General features: G+C 40.5%; 1 protein-coding gene across 4 annotated transcripts in view; it reads left to right on the top strand.

Annotated features, from left to right (window-relative positions):
* The window catches only part of klc1a (kinesin light chain 1a), a 46,923-nt gene extending 28,567 nt beyond the window's left edge, over window positions 1-18,356 (top strand). The window contains exons 10-16 of one of the 4 annotated variants that reach the window (XM_083791274.1): window positions 10-62; window positions 921-979; window positions 1,786-1,894; window positions 3,271-3,435; window positions 11,027-11,157; window positions 13,497-13,563; window positions 14,787-18,356. In XM_083791274.1, the coding sequence (XP_083647400.1) occupies window positions 10-62; window positions 921-979; window positions 1,786-1,894; window positions 3,271-3,435; window positions 11,027-11,157; window positions 13,497-13,563; window positions 14,787-14,852 (650 nt within the window). In that variant the 3' untranslated portion in view covers window positions 14,853-18,356. Of the gene's footprint in view, window positions 1-9; window positions 63-911; window positions 980-1,785; window positions 1,895-3,270; window positions 3,436-11,026; window positions 11,158-13,496; window positions 13,564-14,786 lie in introns of all 4 variants that reach the window. The other 3 variants (XM_083791275.1, XM_083791273.1, XM_083791276.1) reach the window with 3 other exon arrangements.
* The last annotated feature ends 1,329 nt before the right edge of the window (window positions 18,357-19,685 follow it).

Here is a 19,685-nt window from a genome sequence, read left to right as displayed (position 1 = left end):
CTCTTTCAGATGAGAACAAACCAATCTGGATGCATGCTGAAGAGAGAGAGGAGCAGAGCAAGGTGAATGCACATTACACACGAATGCCCATTGAAATACATTATAGTGGAGCAGGAGGGTGGGTACAGAGACTGGAATTGGGTGCTTTGCTCAGCTTGGACTACCTTCGCAGAAGTGATGATTTCATAACATTATTTGCATAACACTTCACAAAACTGAGTCGGTTCAATTGATCCATCCAAACATTTGGCTGCTACGATCCTCCAAAAAAAACCTGCCAACTTAATATCCCAGACCCAGTGTCATTCTGGTCACGGTCGTAATCCTGAGAAAATTAAGTGTATATTATTCTCAGCAGTCACCATATCGACTGATATAAAGCAGTGTTAGACTTCTCTAAAGCCTTAGATTAGCAGATCTCTGCTCTTATTATCAGCATCTCAGTGCTGCTGGTGCAGCGAGTCAAGTACCCGTCTCTCCCGGCTAGCAGTCAGTTCACGGTCACAGTTTTTAAAAGGCTTATGGGGTTAGTTTGACTTGTGGATAGGGAATCATGACCCGGCTATAATCCCTCAACTAAATGCCCTTTCATGTCATCTTTGATGGTATTAAACTTCTCCTTGTACTCCTTGTGCCTTGTGAGTCATTGCATAAACTGGGTCCATGGTCCTCGGCTGGATTTAAGTGGAGAATTTGGTGGTGTTCATTTCTTACCACAATCAGAAGGTCTTTATTGGTCTTTTGCATTTGCACGAAACAAGGCCATTTGACTTGGTTGGTCTCTCTCTCAACTCATTAGTCATTAGATACAACGCAGCAGAATTTCAAAAGTGTTGAAAGATTGACAAGAAATGGGAATGAGAAAAAAGGGGGAATTAGTCATGTTTGTAATGATGCTCCTTGTCTAACAGGGAAAACAGAAGGATGGGTCACCTTTTGGAGAGTATGGAGGCTGGTACAAGGCCTGTAAAGTAGACAGGTGAGCGTTTTCATCTAATAACACAATATTTATTACATCTTCATTCCATTACAGCGTGTGCTTTTTTTGGTGTTATTATTTGATCTCGTTTAAGATATCCTCAAGCCAATTTCAAAGCAATTCACCGGTTCTGCTAGTGTGGCAGTAAGCAATAAACTAATTTAATCTAGTATGATTGATTATTCCTTCTCTCATGTCGTTTGGTATGTATTACAATATCTCTCCTCAGGCCTGGCTGCAAATCACTGGTGACATTTTGTTAATTTCACCACTCCTATTTTGTTTAGGACTGTATTTCATTTTTTAAAGATGGCTACTTGTTATACAGTAATAGAATGTCCTTAATGTCCTCCTGTTTTATGTTCTCATTTAATATTATAATATTAACTTCCAGCACCCCTGGTCATGGTGGGGTACAGCACTATCTAGATAGTGCTGCTCTGTTGTATATTTCAGTACAGGGCTTGCCAGTCAGCTAATATCCATAAATGACTGAATGTGTTCAGGCATTAGTTCATTCATCCAACCAACCCATCTGTACAACACACGACATGTATTGAAAACATCTGATGTTCGGTTTGATTGAAAACATGGACGCCACTGTTATTGCTGTAATTGACAGGTCTCCTTTTCTGATCATTAATTATCCTACGCAGTATGTAATCCTCAGTGTTCATTTAACTCATTTTACTCAGATTGTACAAATGGAACCAAATGGAGAGGTAAGGTTCCATCTGTACACTCTCAGAGTTAGGATTTGACCATTCCTGCATTATATTGACTTTACTTGTCCTCTGCTGTTCCAGCCCCACCGTAACCACCACCCTGAAGAACCTTGGCGCCCTCTATAGGCGGCAGGGCAAGTTTGAAGCGGCGGAGACACTTGAGGAAGCTGCCATGCGTTCCAGAAAACAGGTGTGGTCACTGGGCAGACCGACTGGTCTTACCACAGGATTCCTAGTCGGGGTTTGGTGGTGAATGTTGCCTGCTTGTTCATGTTGAAGTGAAAGGGATGGACAGAGAGGGTTGTTTTCACTGTGCACCTGTATATGACTAATGGAGAATGTCATTTGAATGAATTTGTCAGATGAGTGAGATGATAGTGGTTTGCAATGTACCACCTAACTGTAACTGCTGTTTACCCATCATTTTAATTAGTCTGCTTAAAGGTGCTTTAATTTATATTTATTTGTTTACATAAGTGTTAAATAGCTCTATATTCCCATAGCACTCGTTGCTATAGGGGTTTGGTTCAGTAACATGGTCTCCCTGTCTCTCTAGCTAGCCCTTTAGTAAATAGAATATACATTGTCAGGTCGGGATACCAATTTTATCCAATCGGGAGAGGAACTGAGCAGACCAGAGTCACCAGACACAATTGGAACTGGAACACAAGCTGATAATCGTTGTGGCCTTGTGGGGTTCTTATAATATTATATTAACCTCATTTTGATGTAGTATTGAGTCTCCAGGTCTCTGTATCATTCCAGCCAGGTACATTAAGTGAAAATGAGATTCTCAGACTGCTACGCTTTAATTCAGTCTTACAGTCGTCTGTCCAGCCCCTTGGCTGTATTTTTCCCTTCCTGAATAATTGATTCTTCAGCCAGGGTCATAGGAAACTGTGCGTGCGTGCGCCACTGTTCCAGGTTTAATTAAACCAGTACTGACTGGTCCTGCTTTCCAGACTGTTACTCTCAGAAGTGGAATGCTAGTGAATATTATTATGGACCACTACTATGCCTTAAGGATCGATTGGGTTTTATATTTAGTATATTATCTACTACGACCTCCTCTCAGAGCCACATATGTCTGTCCCTTACAGTCAAGGGTGTGTGTGTCTGTGTGTGTGTGTGTGTGTTTCTGTGTGTATCGTCAGTTTGGTTTTGCATTTTTTTTGCTCGCAGTGGAAACATGTATTACTAATTACTAGTCGAATAGTATGACTAGATGCATATCTATTCATACATTCACTGTACATTGAAATGTACAGTGAATTTAATAAAGGTTTATCTTATTTAAATTTTCAGGTTACTTTAATTGGTACTCATTGCGATCTACTGTACATTGTCTGTCTATGTGTGTGTGTATGCGACGTGTATTTGTGTGTGTTAGGATCTGGGCACAGTGCACAAGCAGCAGGCCGATGGCCTGCTTTCTTGTATTGAACAGAACTGGTGCTTATTCCTGTCCGTTGTATACTGTGTGTGTCTGTGTCTGTGCATGTCCCTGTATCTGCACGTGTGTGATGCCCTGCTGCACCGCCCGCCGTGAACGATGACGCCACGCAGGGACTGGACAACGTGCACAAGCAGCGCGTGGCGGAGGTCCTGAGCGAGCCGGAGGCGCGCGAAAAGCAGCGCAGCCGCGAGAGCCTGACTCTCTCCGACACGGTGAAGTACGAGAGCGGCCCAGACGGAGGGGAGGAAGTGAGTATGAGCGTGGAGTGGAACGGGGTGAGTACAGTACACAGCCCTCCTCATATCACATACCGTTACTTCAATTCAGCTCTACACAGCACTTGAGGGGAAAAAAGGATACACACGTTAGTGATATAGTCGTATAACTGTAACTATCACATCCACTGAGGGAGCAGTCCACAGTTTGTGTAAGAGTATGCAAGATATGAGAGTGGGTTGCTATTTAACCACACGCATTGCGGTGTCACAAGGCAAAAAATGCCAATGTACAAGCTCATAACACCTTGCGAGTTTGCAGATGGGCTTTTTTTCCCACGCAACTGGTATACGATGGATTACAAATTATTTCGTTAGCTCGAGCCTTAAATATGTGCTGATTAAATGTTCATACAGCAGTTCTGTCATGGAGGATACCAAACGTTATATTCTAGCGAGTCAACTGGCTGACTGAATTACTGCTATTGACCTGTTAAATGATCACAGATGTTGATTGACTGTCATAATTCTCATATCTTCCTACGCTTGCATGTATTTAATGCCGCATGTCATACTTCTAATCGTAGTCTGATTGACGCTTTACGTTGACATTGATGAACATCAAACGTGCAGAGCTGCAAGCCTTCACTTGGCTCTGTAGGCTGTTCACTAACAACGTGTAGATGTAGGTCTCTGTAGGCTGCTCACTAACGGAACGTGTAGATGTAGGTCTCTGTAGGCTGCTCACTAACAGAACGTGTAGATGTAGGTCTCTGTAGGCTGCTCACTAACAGAACGTGTAGATGTAGGTCTCTGTAGGCTGTTCACTAACAATGTGTAGATGTAGGTCTCTGTAGGCTGCTCACTAACAGAACGTGTAGATGTAGGTCTCTGAAGGCTGCTCACTAACAGAACGTGTAGATGTAGGTCTCTGTAGGCTGTTCACTAACAGAACGTGTAGATGTAGGTCTCTGTAGGCTGCTCACTAACAGAACGTGTAGATGTAGGTCTCTGTAGGCTGCTCACTTAGTTTTTTTCCCATACGGCTGCTTCCATTCAGTACCTGGCCTGCTCCCGTAGCAACAGTAGCCATAGCAGTCGCCGGTCAACCAATCGGCATCTCCTCCCTGTGAGGCTGCCTGTCCTAGTGCTCCTGTGGCAGAGCGGCCGCACACACAGACGCCTACACACACTAAAACAAGAAGATTTATGCAGGAACACACTCCTCTGCCTGCAGCCACTCCATCCTACCAGTAGATTAACAACAGCAAATGTATACATCCTCAAGAAAAATAACTGATTTATAGCAGAAAGACGTGTGTCGCAAACAAAATCTGCGCATCCATTTTAAATGATATTAATTCAAGTATAAATTATGCTCAACTCCTCCGCTATGACTCATCAGTCCTCTAACCTCTCTGTGACTCAACATGGGCTCTGTACTGTACCCCTTCAGTGTCTCCCTGAGACACATTCATTCCTGTGTGATTTGTGTCCATTCAACTGTATCGCTGCGTTCACACTGGCAGATGCAAACGACGCAAAGCTACACAGCATATTATTTGTAGCTTTGTATCTGAAGTTGAAACCAGCTCAACGTTTTTGTACAAACATTGGATGCATTTTTGCATCTTCGTGTCGCTGGCTTCCATTGACAATGAATGGTAGACAGTATCTTTGCATCTGCCCGTGTGAACACACCATAAGTTTATGCCTCTCCTTTTCCATGTGTTATGTTGTGTGTGCAAAATGTGACTGTTGCCATGTGTGTGACCTGTATGCAGTTGTTGCTGTCAGAGAGGCACATGATTGATGTACATGAGTGACTCAATGTTGTGCTGCTCTACACTTGCCTTTAGCCTGATTTTATAGTTATTTGCGTGCCAGTGTCATGCGCTGAAAATTGTCATTCTGTTTCCGGCGCACAACACTGGAGCATAACAAAGCATAAATCAAGCTTTTGCTTTGCATGTTTTTGTACTGCAGCTTCTTGTCAGCAGCCAGCCGTCACTATCTGCATCCTCCCTTGACTCCTGTGTGCGTGCGCATGCTTCGTGTTGTTGATGTATTGGTGCTAACAATGGTTCTTTAGAGACAGACAGTGTCTCTCCAACAGAGGCCTTCTCCTGTCCAGAAACGCCCCCTAGTGGTGAAGTGTAGTCATGAGTCCATTGTTTAGTTGATTTTTGCAGACTGTTGGAAACATTTAATTTTAGAATAGAATACATGATACAATAAATATACAGATACCACTAAACGGCATAGAACTAGACAGATGTGGACAACATCCACATGCATTTTTATTAAAAAAAGATTCTTTATCATTTTTATCCCACGATTTTCGAATCCAATTACGCTGTCTCTTCCCTTCATTATATCGGCACAGAAAAAGGCTTTGTGGCCAGAAGAGGGGGACAGATAAAGCTTTCTAGATTCAGTCTCTAAAAACATTGTCCCAATTTGCCTGATGAAGTGGAAAGGAACTGGTTGGAATAACGTGTTCCTTCCACGCGCTACGTCCAACCAGGGAAACTCCCCCCTGTCAGGTGTAAAGGAGCAACTTGGACACCCGGGCATGAAGGAAGCATGAGTTCAAGTCCGTTGCTCTCCCCTTGTCCCCCATATATGGGGACTAGGTTGGTGGAGGGTGTGTAGAGCCCAGGATCACATTAGATGATTGACACAGGGGTGAAAAATGGGTTACAAAATCGTGGGATAAAAAATAAAAATAAACATTGTCCCAATTTGGCCTAAATGTAGACTTTGATCTCAAACCTTAAAAAAACATTTGTGCTTTGAGATGAAAGATTATCTAACATTATATAACACATATATCTAGAAGCTCACAACATGTCACAGTGTGATGGGTTGTGAGCTTTAATGTAGATCTGCTACCTTTGCTGAACGTTTGCTCCAGATTAGGGTGCTAGGTTCAGTTGCTGATTTTCTTTTCTTTTCACGTCGTCCCAGCCTGTGCTTGCATTGACGTCACCCCCCTGAGCCCCCTTTCTCTTCATTCCATTGTGGTGTTATTGATGCTGTAGCTGTTTGTGATGTTGGAGAGACACTGTATCTGAAACAGGAAAGATTGGCTTCACTGCTGTTCACCTGAATGCCTTTTGACCATACTTCTCTTTTCTTCTTGTCTTCCCCTCTTCCCTTTGCACCACTTTGTTGTAACTTTCTCCTTTCCTCCTTCCTCAATTGTCCCTTTCACCTTCTCCGCTGTTTGGCTGTCATTTTCTGTCTTTGTTTTGAACTGTTTGTCTTTCTTTCTTTCTTTCTTTCTTTCTTTCTTTCTTTCTTTCTTTCTTTCTCCCTCCCTTTGTTCTCTCCCTGTCTGTCTGACCAGCAGGCATAACTCCAGATGCCTTTTTGTGGTTCTAAATAAAAACTAGTCTGCTGCATGATGGACAACTCACCTGGCCGCCTTGCCCTGTCCTCCAGTGCTCTCCCCATCTCTCTCTCTCTCTCTCTCTTCCTCTCTCTCTCTCTCTCTCTCTCTCTCTCTCTCTCCTCATACTGATGGGATTCTACGTCAGGCAACATTGGGTTCAACCTTCCTTAACCAAGGCCTCATACTACTGCAACCACTGCTTCTACTACTACTACTACTACTACTACTACAACTATGGTTATTACCACTATAGCTACCACCAATCTACTCTCTGTAAATGGGGGTGGAGGCTCAGAGAGAAAGAGATTAGGACCTGTCTGTGTGTCAACCAAATATAATACCTGTTGTTACTTCGCTCCCAGTGTTTCTAAGCACTGTATTCTTTGTGTGTATTTGTGGAATTAGAGGTGTGTGTGTGTGTGTGTGTGTTTGTGTGTGTGTGTGTGTGTGTGGGGGGGGGGGTGGTTTATATGCCCTGAATCCAGACTTTTCCATCTTTGTCCTTGAATTATTTGCTTTCAACATGTCCTCCCTTTCGGTCTCCCTCTTGTTTGTTTCAACACTGTGCTATGTATGCTATGATACTCTGCCCTCTTATAGGTGGTATTGGGACCAGGGGAAAGTGGCTTGTGTGTGTGTGTCTCAAACTCTCAAAACAAAGCTTGATGTTTTCTTATGCCTGATTTATACTTAATTGCACGGTGCAGGGCGACATGCTGTGAGCTTGTAGATCAGCTATTTTCAGTGCGAGACACGATGTGCAACCAAGTATAAATCAGACGTTACATTTTCCTCTCCTACACTATCCTTATACACGCTTCCTCACATTATGGCTTTGTCTCTTTCTCTCTACATTCTGGGGTGGAATCCATCTCTCTGTTTAGTCGATACTGTAGAGTTTAAAACATATTTACAACAATTGCAAGGTATTGGTGACTCATAGGAGGGGGCAGGTGTGGAACCTTCTGTACATATACACTTACTCGTCTGCATGATGAGCACAGTTGTGTTGTCTTTGTCTAGGAACTAATGCAACTCCATGTCAACTTTTTGCAAATTATGTCATGAATAAATACAAAAAAAATAATGTCAACGGCGATGTTATGTCATGCTCGAGTGGGCACACCCATGATGACAGACTCTATGCGTCACAAATTCCAAACCTAGCTTGAATGAATTTCCACTGTGTAGCTAGGCTGTATCTTACTACAGTGCCCATGGTTTGGGATTGTTTTGACTATGTTGTCAGATTAAGTTGCAACGCAGAAAACGTTTCAGCCAATTATTTGCCAGTGGGTGCAATTAGGACCGTAAGAAAAACAGTTGCAATTTCTTAAGAGCTGTTGCAATTTTTCATAAACAGACTTTTCCTAAACGGTGTGGGCTGAATTTAGGGACAAATATTTAGCTTTGCTTAAATTTAAACAATGGCAAACATTGGCCTCTCATTTACATTCCTCAAACATCAATTATCAATGATCTGACCCTACAGTTTTAACCTTGACAAAGAAATAAGAAAGAAATAACGGTCTATTTGGATCTCTATTAGTGTTGATATTTTAACGATCTGAATAAAAATAAATTGGCACCTACAGAGCCTGGTCATCTCTTGTACATGAATGTATATAGACATAATATGCGGGGAAGGTCATACGGAGCGATAAGCCTTGCCCCGTGCATATCTGTTGGAAATCTTAATGGCTTATACTCTTTCTCTCTTCATGGCTCCGTACTAATCGGCTCAGTGTCTGTGTGTGTGTGTGTGTGTGTGTGTTTCTGTGCATCTAACGGTTTTGTCTTTCTTAACTTCTAATAAAAACATAACTCTTTGCTCACCCACACGTCAGCCTCTGTCCTCTTTATGCGTCGCTCCCTCTCTTTTTCTCTGTGTTCTTACCCGATGTCTTCTCTGAACATTAGAGCCCGACTAGCCTCGGTACCAGGCTTTCATTTTTGTTGGTGCAAAAATTGAAAGCCTGGAGGAACGCATTGGCCGCTCTGGTCTTAAAGTGGGAGTCAACCCTTCCGGGTGGGCGTCGCTCCAAATGATGTGACGTAGCGCTGCACTAGGGGGGAGAGGAGGGGCCCGGGGTGACGGACAGATCGATGAGATCCAATCAGGGCGTGCGCAAATCTCAGCCGCGACCCGCCCCTCTAGACCAGAAACCTAACACGTTTGCTCAGGCTAGAGCCCGACTGATTCCCCACTTTTGGATTCAATGCTGATTTTAGAGAGTCCTAGACCACTGATTGGTGATTACCCATGCTTTGACTGATATGTTGTCAAAAAGTTAGATTTTCAGATTAATTTGGAAATCATTTGATTTGATTAAAGTTTCTATCTTTTTTATTTAACTACCATAGAGCACTGAAGTATGACATCACTGCTTAGAGGGAACTATCCCTAGGGTCACAAAGTTATATTTTCTATTGGAATTCCAATAGGCAAGTAGATTATGTTTGAAGTTGAACTGTTCCAAAAATAATCAAATCACCCCGGCGATTTGACTCATTATGGATATGACTGACTGTTTTTCTCCAAACACAGATGTTATCAAATTTAACTCTGTATCATAAACGACACGTCTCATACCTGACAAAATCGCCGGGGTGATTGGTTTATTTTTGGAACACAGTTCTTACATGACTCAATCAAAGAATAACTAGACTTTGACCCAGGGGTAGTGGGAGTGATGTCAGGACTATTCAGAAATGTTCAGAAATAGCCTATCTACAGGCTCAACGCACATCGTGAGCCTGTAGAGCAGCTATTTTGGAAAATCTGTGAAAATGTTCATCCTACATGATAGTACATGCCCAAAATGGGGATTTAATTTGGACACAGGGCACATAATTGCTGATATCGATGTTGTCAAGAAAAGTCAAATAATGGTCAAAGTGGTATATCAGTCTGGCTCTACTGACCATGTTGTGGTGGTCAAAGAAGAGCAGATGGTCTTCAAGGTCGGGCCTAATTTATACTTCATAATAGGATGTGTCAGTCGCTGAAAAGACTTTCAAGTCAAAGAAATGTGAAAATATTATTTTCAGTGAGTGACACAGTGGTATGGTGAAGAATAAATTAAGCTGTAGATTGATGTTGATTGACATTGTCACACGTTTTTCTCCTATTCCTCAGACTTCGACAATGACATATTTATAAAATAGCATTATGACCCAAGAAAGACATTTACACTACTTGGAATATGGACCAATGAGTTTAATAGCAGGATAGTTTTATGGCCTTTTTTTACTTCCCAAACTAGTTCTAAATTTCTGCCCTGAGCTCAGAATTGAAGATGAATATTGACGTCAGGTGTAAACACCACCTTGCTGCGTTCCACATTTCTAAACTATTTTGGATGGCAAAGACCCATGGCTAAACCTTCTGTCAGAACATTCTATAGATGTTAGGTGCGTGTGTGTGTGTGTGTGCGCACGCCGTGCACACACAAATCTACACGTTAAAAGTCCACAGTGTTAACTCTTTTCTCTTTAAGAACCAGTGACATGATGGAGTATGAGAATTATTCTGTGAATCACATGTGTTAATGTTTTTAATCACATCACAATGATCACATACAATTAGTCTTATTAGGACCACTGTTCTTTCCCACGAGATGGAACTCTCCAGTCAACATGGAATCTCTGATCATTACTAATTATTTTTAAGCCTTGGCGTCAATTGGTGCAATTGTGTTCTTTTGTACAAATGCAAAAACCTCATATGAACTGTACAGTATATTGATGCACGGTAGTTTAATGTGCAAATGACGTACAGTATATCTGCATTTTAGTTTTCTTTTGCGCGCATGCGCACTACAATGAAAAGCAAGGTGGTGCATTTAATCTGATCTGAAGTGTAAATGATGCTAAGCTGTTGAACAATCTTTGATTAATTTGAACCCAAATGGCAATAATATTTTAACGCACCACCTTCCTTTGTGTGTTATTCAGTGTATGGAGATTGAGAATGTCTGTTTGTATTTGGGTGTGAGAGTATTATGTTTGTGTATATTTGAGCATGTGTAGTGTTTGAGTATATATGTTTACTGTTTTTGAGTTTGTGTGAGTATATAAATTATTTGTGTAGATTTGAGGGTGCATGCGTATATAATCGTGTATACTTGTGTACCGGTATGTGTGTTGTGTGAGTATATAAATTATCTGTGTACGTGTTCCTACAATATACCGTATACGGTATTCACGTGTGTGTCGGTGTGTTTGTATAACCCTGTGGCATCTCCCTATCAGGATGGCTCTGGCTCACTGAAGAGGAGTGGTTCGTTCAGTAAACTCCGCGCCTCCATCCGACGCAGTAGTGAGAAGCTGGTCCGCAAGCTGAAGGGAGGTTCCTCACGAGACAATGAGCCTAAGAACCCTGGGTAACTATCCCCCTAGACACCTGACTGAACTCGTACTATGCACTGGAGGCCCAAGCGGGGGTGAGGGGTACCTCTTCTTCTCCTCCTACCCACTGTGGTTGGTGTACTACTAACCCCCCCCATAAAGAGGGATGGCTCTACTTTGCTGGTGGTGATGTGGTGTAATTCTGGAGCTGTTTTGCACATGAGATGAACAAGGGATCTGTAACGGGCACATATACAGTATATGGGCTGTTTTCCATTGCATTATTCTACCGAACTGTACCCATACTGGCACAACATGGTACGGTTTTCTTTTGTCCCCCATTTTGAATGGCTCAAAGTGGGGATTGGTAGCAGTGTATTTTGGCAATTTTCCATTGCATAGAACCGACTTGACTAGTTATTTTTCTACTGCAGAGGGTAGCTTTTTGAGTGGTGCAACCACTCCAAGGAACAGTCCCTATGTCCATCCCTATGTCTGTATGTCCTTATGTTTAGAGTACCAACAGGGGGAGCTAGATTGATTGGTCGATTGGTTTAGGTTTACAGGGACTTCCAACCCTCTGCGTATGATGAGAGTACTAAACAATGCTAAAGTTAACTGCCAATGCTGTCTAGAAACGTTATCTAATTCACCTGTACAGTTAAATTGTACAGTTACATTAATTCCCCTGTACAGTTAGTGTCTGATAACATTTTAGGTGGGAAATTGGCCATGCTGTTGCTCAATATTGATTCATTTCACATTTGCATCTAGTTCAAAAGTTAGTTCACAGTATTCAGGAGCTTCCATGCAGTTTCGGGGAGTACAACGTCATGACACAAAGAAGCTATTGACCGTTCTCTCTGCTCTGCATAGCTTTCACATCACCTTTTGGTACCTCCTCAGACTGCTTGGAACCTTGACAGAGGTGATTCCAAAAAAGTACCAGGTACTTTTTGCCTAATGCAAAATAAAAATAATGTTGAGTCAAGTTGAGGCGGAACCATGCAGTGGGAAAGCGTCATCAAAGGTGTGATGTGCAAAGGGGTCCTCTCAACATATACTGTATGAGACATGGTCAGTTTCATAATGTGCTGGCAAATTATGAATCTGCAGGATCACCAAACCTGTTCAGTATTCCAATGGAAAACCAAAGGGTGCTAATTGTGTACCATGGTACAGATGCAATGGAAAACCTCAGTTATACTCAAATACTTATAGCTTCACTCACAAACACATGCCATGGCTGGTGATGTGTTGAAGTTTTATTTTTTACTAATGTCTGCTTGTGAAATGCCTTTCTGCTTTTTGGCCTGTGGAACTTTTTATTGTTGTTTGGTTTTAACCACTAATAGTGAAGCCTATTTATTACTCTTATGGCTTTAGACTATTTATTTCACTTTTGAAATTTTGGAATAAGGTTTATTTTTTACTTTTAATTTTATTATTTTCTATTTCTTTGTGAATTTTATTTGAGAGAAAAAAATGTCTGCATGGCTGCTGTTTTTTTTAATTTCAAACTCTATGCCGTGTTGGAGCTTTTATTTCTGAATAAAACTCTTAAGTGAACTGTTCACTTGCATGCCTCATCTGTGTGCTCACTCATTACCCTCTCCTCTGCTGCTCGCCCTGTTGCTGTTTTAAGATGCTAATGATGATGTCATTCTATCATCATCATTCACAAGGGAACGCGAAGTGTTAAATTGTACTGTCAAAAAATGTCCATCCCAATGAGCCAGTCTTCAGTGTGATGATTTTCATCAAAGTGAAGAGAAAATAACAAATGTCTACCACTGAAGTCAGATATTTTAATTTTCTATTCAGCACATTTTTCCTTCATTGCATATTGTTTTGAAACAAGTCGATCATTCTGCTTCAGCTGAAGATTTTGATCCTTTTCTATAAATACTATTTTAACAACATTGAACTGAATGATTAAATGACTTGTAGGGATGGATTATTTTTGTGTGCTTTTCAGATACTGGTACGAGTTTGTTTTCCAATGCCTAGGTCCATATTAGAACTATTAGAATACTTAAAGGGTACCACTTACAATGGACGGGTGAGTGTTTCCTATTCAGCCAGGATAAGGATAATAGTTTTAAAGCATGTTTAACTATTCTACATGGATAACAGTGCTCCCTGGTGGCGGTCAAAAATAACCTACAGTATATAATGAGTTTCATTTACAGTTTTACATTAACAAACACACATTCTATCACTCTTGAACTAAAAATAAACACATGCCATCTTCTTTATACCTGAGCTGTGAACCCTCATATGACCTTTCACCTTGGACTACCATCATCTCTGACCCCTTCCCCCTCACCCCTGGCCCTTACTGACATCTTGCATGTGACTGTTCTGGGTGCAGCATGAAGCGGGCCAGGTCACTGGGGGTTCTAAACATGGCGGACAAGGCTGCAGGGGACCAATACCAAGTAAGGAGCCCAACTGTCAGAAATATCTTTACAAGACCTGGGTCAAATATTAGACGTTAATTAACCACATGAACCCTGGCTCCGCGCATAACTGTAGTCCTAGGTTCCTGTTCTGTGTGTCATAGGCTTATTTGATTGGCTTGACAGCAGATTTGGACCAGAAACGCATATTATGACACTTTAATTTGTGCTTCTGTTTCAAATCTGTCGCCGAGCCAATCAAACATGATATGGGGAATTGGGGGAAATAATATGCCATCTTCTGGAAACCCAGGAATACAGTTATGAATAGAGCCTATTCTGTGGCGAACATTTCCTGAAATCGTGCAATGTGTTGTAAGTTTGTCGATAGGCTGGACTCTGGTCAACAAAGTATAGGGTTTAATGGTTCAGAAACAATTGGCGTGTTGCTTTCACTGGCCTTCATCAGGAAGGTGTTTATACTTGTGGATTTATACACATGTGTATATATAGTATATAGGCAATTTGAAGCTAGAACGACCATTGCCACTATAGTTTGTTGGTGGCAGGTGGGTGAACTTGCCAAATAATACTGGAGAGTAAAAACAACTAGAAATCAATTTAGTGTATTTTAATTTTAATTGCTCAGCACTCCAAGTGATAAACCCCACCGATCTCCTTTCACAGGCAGTAATTAAAAAAATAATGAAATGTATTAAACATTGTTTGACCCAAGTCTGCCTTATACCATCTGTACTATGTCCCCTCTCACTTCTTTCTTTTGTCATTCTGTCTTTCTTTGGAGTCGGTATCCTTTGTCCTTGTGGTTAGGATTGTGCAAGCAGCAATTTGAATCCTTACTAATGACACAAGTGATAACATCACTCAGTGTGACTCACAGACTAACATGTTTTCCATTGTTTGAACTAATCAACACCGTAATATTTAAGTGTTGTTGAATGGGGGATTTGAAATACAAATACATTATGGACAACCAAGAAACATTTGAAGTGTTTGGGCATTTTTGTTCTTTAGAGGAGACTGAATACAATAACTAAATACAGGGTGTAGTCATGTTATATTTGCTGTCTGACGGTCTGTCCCTGTCTTGTGGACGTGATTATACTGTAGCTGTCATTTATGGACCTTTTGCACCTGCATATGAATCTTAATTGCGTATTGCGTTTATTTTCATCTACATTATAGTATTCATCGGAACTGACAATTCTGAAGCTCATATTTGCTCATTTATATTATTCCAGGAACGAAATAATCGTCTGAGAATGAGTCGTGACCTGAGTGCCAGTCATACTGACCTGGCGCATTGAAGGTGTTGACCTGAAACCTGCGGAGGGCCGAGAGGTTGTCTCCTAGTTGACGGTGATAATGGCATCATCTGTCCAGGCTTCTGATCCCGTCATCTCCTCTACCATGGACTGTACAAAGCTGATATTTGTGAATGCTTCACCTCCCTATGCCGACACAACCACACCTAAACCATTCAATACCAACTGCGCACTGTACAGCACGTAGAGATTTAATGATTTTATTGCACTTTTAAAAGGCATACTTTTTGCTGGTTCCCATTGAGGTTGTTTTATTGTGGTGTTTTATGTTTTCTCCAACCCTCACTTTTTTAAATCACTAAAGTGGAACATGAGAGCTTAAATAATATGAAAAGGATAGTAGAATAAGTGTATTTCGTATGTGCATGCACTGTATATGTGAGTGTAATACTGTAGTGTAGGCCATGTGAGTCTATTGTGTTTAAGTGCAGTTTTGAGACATTTGCCCATGTTGACCTTTGTGACTGTCACTTGAATGAAGTAGGTGGGTATTAGAATTCCATCCTATCCTATCTTGCTTTCCTTTACGTCCAGAATGTGTCTCATGCATGTGTTCATTGAAGAGCTAGGTTTTGATGTATGATATTTCATGTTTACATTTGGGTTTTAAATTATGTTTTGCTTTTCTTTTGCTGCTTCCAGGATCTTTTGTATCTTGCCATCAAAGGCCTTGGAAAGGGTAGTTCTGTTTCCCTAAAAATATAGATTATGAAGTAATGTGGCAAAGTCATTAAATTGACATGTGAAGTCAACTGCAACTTTCTCAGCATTGGCACCATGGCTCTAGCCAGTGAGGCAATTTCTTTGACACTGACTGCAAAGTTCAGCCTATATTCAACAAAACTGCTATTACAATCAATTGCTGTTTACCTTAATCATAGGATAAATAATTACAACGCTTTTTGCCATTTACTTGTATATAGCATGACAAGACTACACTTTAAAAAGTAAAGTCACTATGCTTTCAATTATGAATACTTTTTAGAGTAGAGAACTATTTAAGACCATTTTCCACAGACATTTAAAACTCAGGTCTATAATGGTATTCCATAGAGTATGCTTTAACCAAAATAAGATGATGCTTTTTTTGAAGTTTATCATAATTTTGATGAATGCCTTAGACTCAGAGAATGCCTTCAGTCAGACCAAAATGTTGCCTATATTAAAACTAGAATTTGGTTTTAATGATGACCGGTGTTTCCGTAATCCCAGGAAATATCTTTTTATTATGCTTGGTACAGAGTTGACTGAACTAATAGCAGGTCAACTGATGCCAGCTTTTCTGTGTACATGCTATCCTAATTTGTGGTTAATTTTTCCAGTTTCATTCCAATTCAAGATATCAACAATTTGAAATACTATATGATATTTACTCTTTCAACATGGCATAAAACTTGCTATTGAATCTTACAGGTTGATAACTCTCTTACACAACAGACATATTATAGAGGACATAATCTGTACAGAAATGTTGGACGCTAAAATGATTATGTTTGGATTCTAAAATGAGACCCTCCATTTTCTGACAAAATATCTGCCAGTGATAGATGCACAGCACCCAACCACAACACCACTAAATGAAGTTAGTGTGAATGTTGATTGACTGAGTAAAGAATCCTCTTAGCTTTGGGTTTAATGTCACTTAAAATGTATTTGTTTGTTTTTAATTTAATGAAGGTTTGCCAAGCAAGTATGCTCTTCCTCAGCAACACCCTGTTTTACAGTGTACATTAGTACACTTTCAGTACACACATACTCCAAGCAGCTTCACTGAAGCAATTTAAATGAGTATCCATTGGACCCCATCCCTCACTAGTCGCATAGATCTGGACACTGTCACTGGTAGGAAACATGGAACAACAATCCATGAGGGATTTGCACTGGAAATGCTCAAATAATTCTGTATTTACTTTTAACATTTATATCGATTGCTCAAAAACAAATCTGACTAATGCAAATAACTGCATTGTTTTATTTTGAATACGTAGCTCAGTTGTTGAATGGACATTTTATATATTTTGGTAGGGGATTACGTTGAAATTATATGCAGCGTGCAATAAGCTTTTGTCTAATGCTATCCTATGTTGCAAACACCCATAATGTGTATTAGTTAAAGTTGTAAATTTTTATAAACTTAAGCAAATGTAATCTTAGCATACGGTCCCCTGTACATAGCCGTTATGTTCTTAGTGATGATTTCAATGTCTCTACTCATATGATGCTCTGTGTATTTGTACTGTGTAGTTTGTCATTATAGGTCAAAGTTGGGAATGTCGAAAGCTCTCATTTGACTGTTGATCAGTCTTTTAGTCAACCTGCTCTTTTTCACAGTTTTGTCTTACTGTAATGCTTAATTTATACACTGTCATATGATGAAGTATGAATCAGGCTTAATGCTCCACAAAGTTATGTATCGCATAGGGTGGAAAACTAATGATTTGTCCACTGGCCACATTGACCTGTTTTACGCCTGCAATAACCTCCCATTACAACACTTATTCATGATCCTGTGAGCACCTTGCTGCCCACTGTATTTTCAAGTAGAACAGTAGTGTCTCCAAAAGATGGCTACTTTGAATAGTAAGCAAACTTGGTAATAAATGTCAACAGAAGGTGGCCAGTGGCTGGTGTTAATTTCTCACCCTGGAAATAACTTATATGGCACATAAATAAAGGTAGTCTAACATTGGATTACTGAGGGATGCTCTGCAAACATCCATTTTAACCACTTAAACCCTTTATACGTTGTTAACCGAGGTCCCCCAGGGGTCTACGGTACCTTCCTTTCTGTCCTCTACAGTCTACAGTACACTAGTATCCTTTCCAAAAATATCCAAACTGCAAGCTTGTAAGCTTGTAGATTCTTCGGCTAATGTTGGCACCAGAACAGGGTTAATGTGGTTAATACCAGCCTGATACTCTTAATCACAAGAAGGAAAAAAAAATCAACTGGAAATATTTTAATGTCTTGATAACCTGTTGGAGATCTGGTTTTAAAATAAATGCTATTTTTGAGTGATAACTATGAAGTGAATGTAAATGTATTGATGAAGCACAGACAGAATTTGTATTTTAGTACACTTTATTCCCTGATCCTATAGGGCTGGAGAGAAGATTGAATTTCTATAATCATGTAAATGTAACACTTTCACTGCTTGTCCAGTTTTAATTGGTGAAATGCAGCAGTTTCTCTAGTGGTTTTCCTTCTTGTTTTGCAAACAAAATGTACTTTTTCTTTTAGGGAAATGTTGGACTGAAACACATTACCTATCCAACTGGTATACCACAAATATACCACCACTGCCCACCAAAATATAAACACAAATGGTCTGACAACTATACCGTTCCTATTCTTCTGTACATAAAGTGAAGATAATTAAACAATATTAAAGAAAAGTAAAAACCTGAGGTGTTACCAAAAGTTGTTTTGCAATTTGTACAAGTTGGTTTCAAAGTCTATGAATTCAATAAATTGGATGAAATTAACAGTTACTCTTTTCGTTTATTGCAGCTTTTTGTAGATTATTTTGTGTGTGTAATAGTTATTCCCCACTTAACTTCATTCTACAAACCAAACATACACTTTTTTATTTGGATAAAGCATTTAAGCCCCACCGAAGGGTTAAAGTTGTAGTCTGACCTTTGATATCAATTACAACTGTCAATGAGTTCAATGATTCAATCAAGTAAATCAATTCAAAATAATTTTTTATTGCATTGAGACAACATTCAGATGTACAAAGAAAAGCACTTTTCTGACATTACTGAAATTTTCGACACTGAGCAGTTAACAGGCAAATTTGACTGAAAACACTGAAATAATGGGGGTGCGCAACTGCGCACTCTGCACTGGTACGGTGCAGCGAACACTGCAGGAGGGTTAATACTAAATAAAATGAAGATCATAAATGTGACTGTACAGTTAGTTGCGCGTTGCACCACTAACCTACCTTTCTAGCTGCTTATCTGAGGTTGCGTGCACGCGTGACACATCCCCCTGGGTGATAGCAGACTGCTGGGCGAGCGCTGGCGCTTTGGCATGGGGGCGGGGGGGGGGGGGGGGGGGGGTCACCAGGTCACGGGTCAGATCAACATATGGAATGAATTCTGTACTGGCCATATATGGAGCGTGTCTTGAGTGTACAGATTTTGATGAGGTCAGATCAACATATGGAATGTCAGAACAGGAAGGGTGGGTGGGGAAGATCGACATATGGAATGTCAGAACTCAGAACAGATCGAGCGAGCCTTTTCCCTTGAAGTAAACTGTTGAGCGAGCCTTTTCCCTTGAAGAGAACTCAGAACAGGTCAGCTCCATATATGGAGATCTAAGGGTTTGAGGTCAGATGTAGTTGCTGGCTGGCTCCATGTATGGTTATCCAGGGTTAGATGAGGATTTTTGTTGTATTGTTCATGTCATGTCTATGGATTGCATAGGGCCTAAATGGAAACAAGACTGCAATGACCTTTTTTGTGCTATCCCTTTTGGGCTGAGTGTTTGACTAGTGTATACTCTGTTGCTTTAGACATTATGTCTAATAATTAAAATATTCAATCAATCAATCAAGTGTATAGTTACAGCATTTTTGACAAACAATATCTACACAGTGTTGTAACTTGTACCCTGCCCTTTTTTTCTTCTTTCCAATTATTTGTTCGGCGCAACAACAAAAAAGATCCGAGTTGGCTTTGTTCGAGGCTTAGTTAAAGGTCTTTAAATAAATACTTTCTGAAACGTCTATGGGAAAAATGAATGGAAATTTATCTTCCGTTCTGAAAGGGGGCGGTACTGCTACGCTTTTGGTTCCCAGTCAT

The sequence above is a fragment of the Protomyctophum parallelum genome, assembly GCF_964188405.1.
Source record: "Protomyctophum parallelum genome assembly, chromosome: 20".
NCBI classification, from domain to species: Eukaryota; Metazoa; Chordata; class Actinopteri; order Myctophiformes; family Myctophidae; genus Protomyctophum; species Protomyctophum parallelum.
Note: the sequence above shows the minus strand (reverse complement) of the source record. Positions and strands in the feature narration are given on the sequence as shown.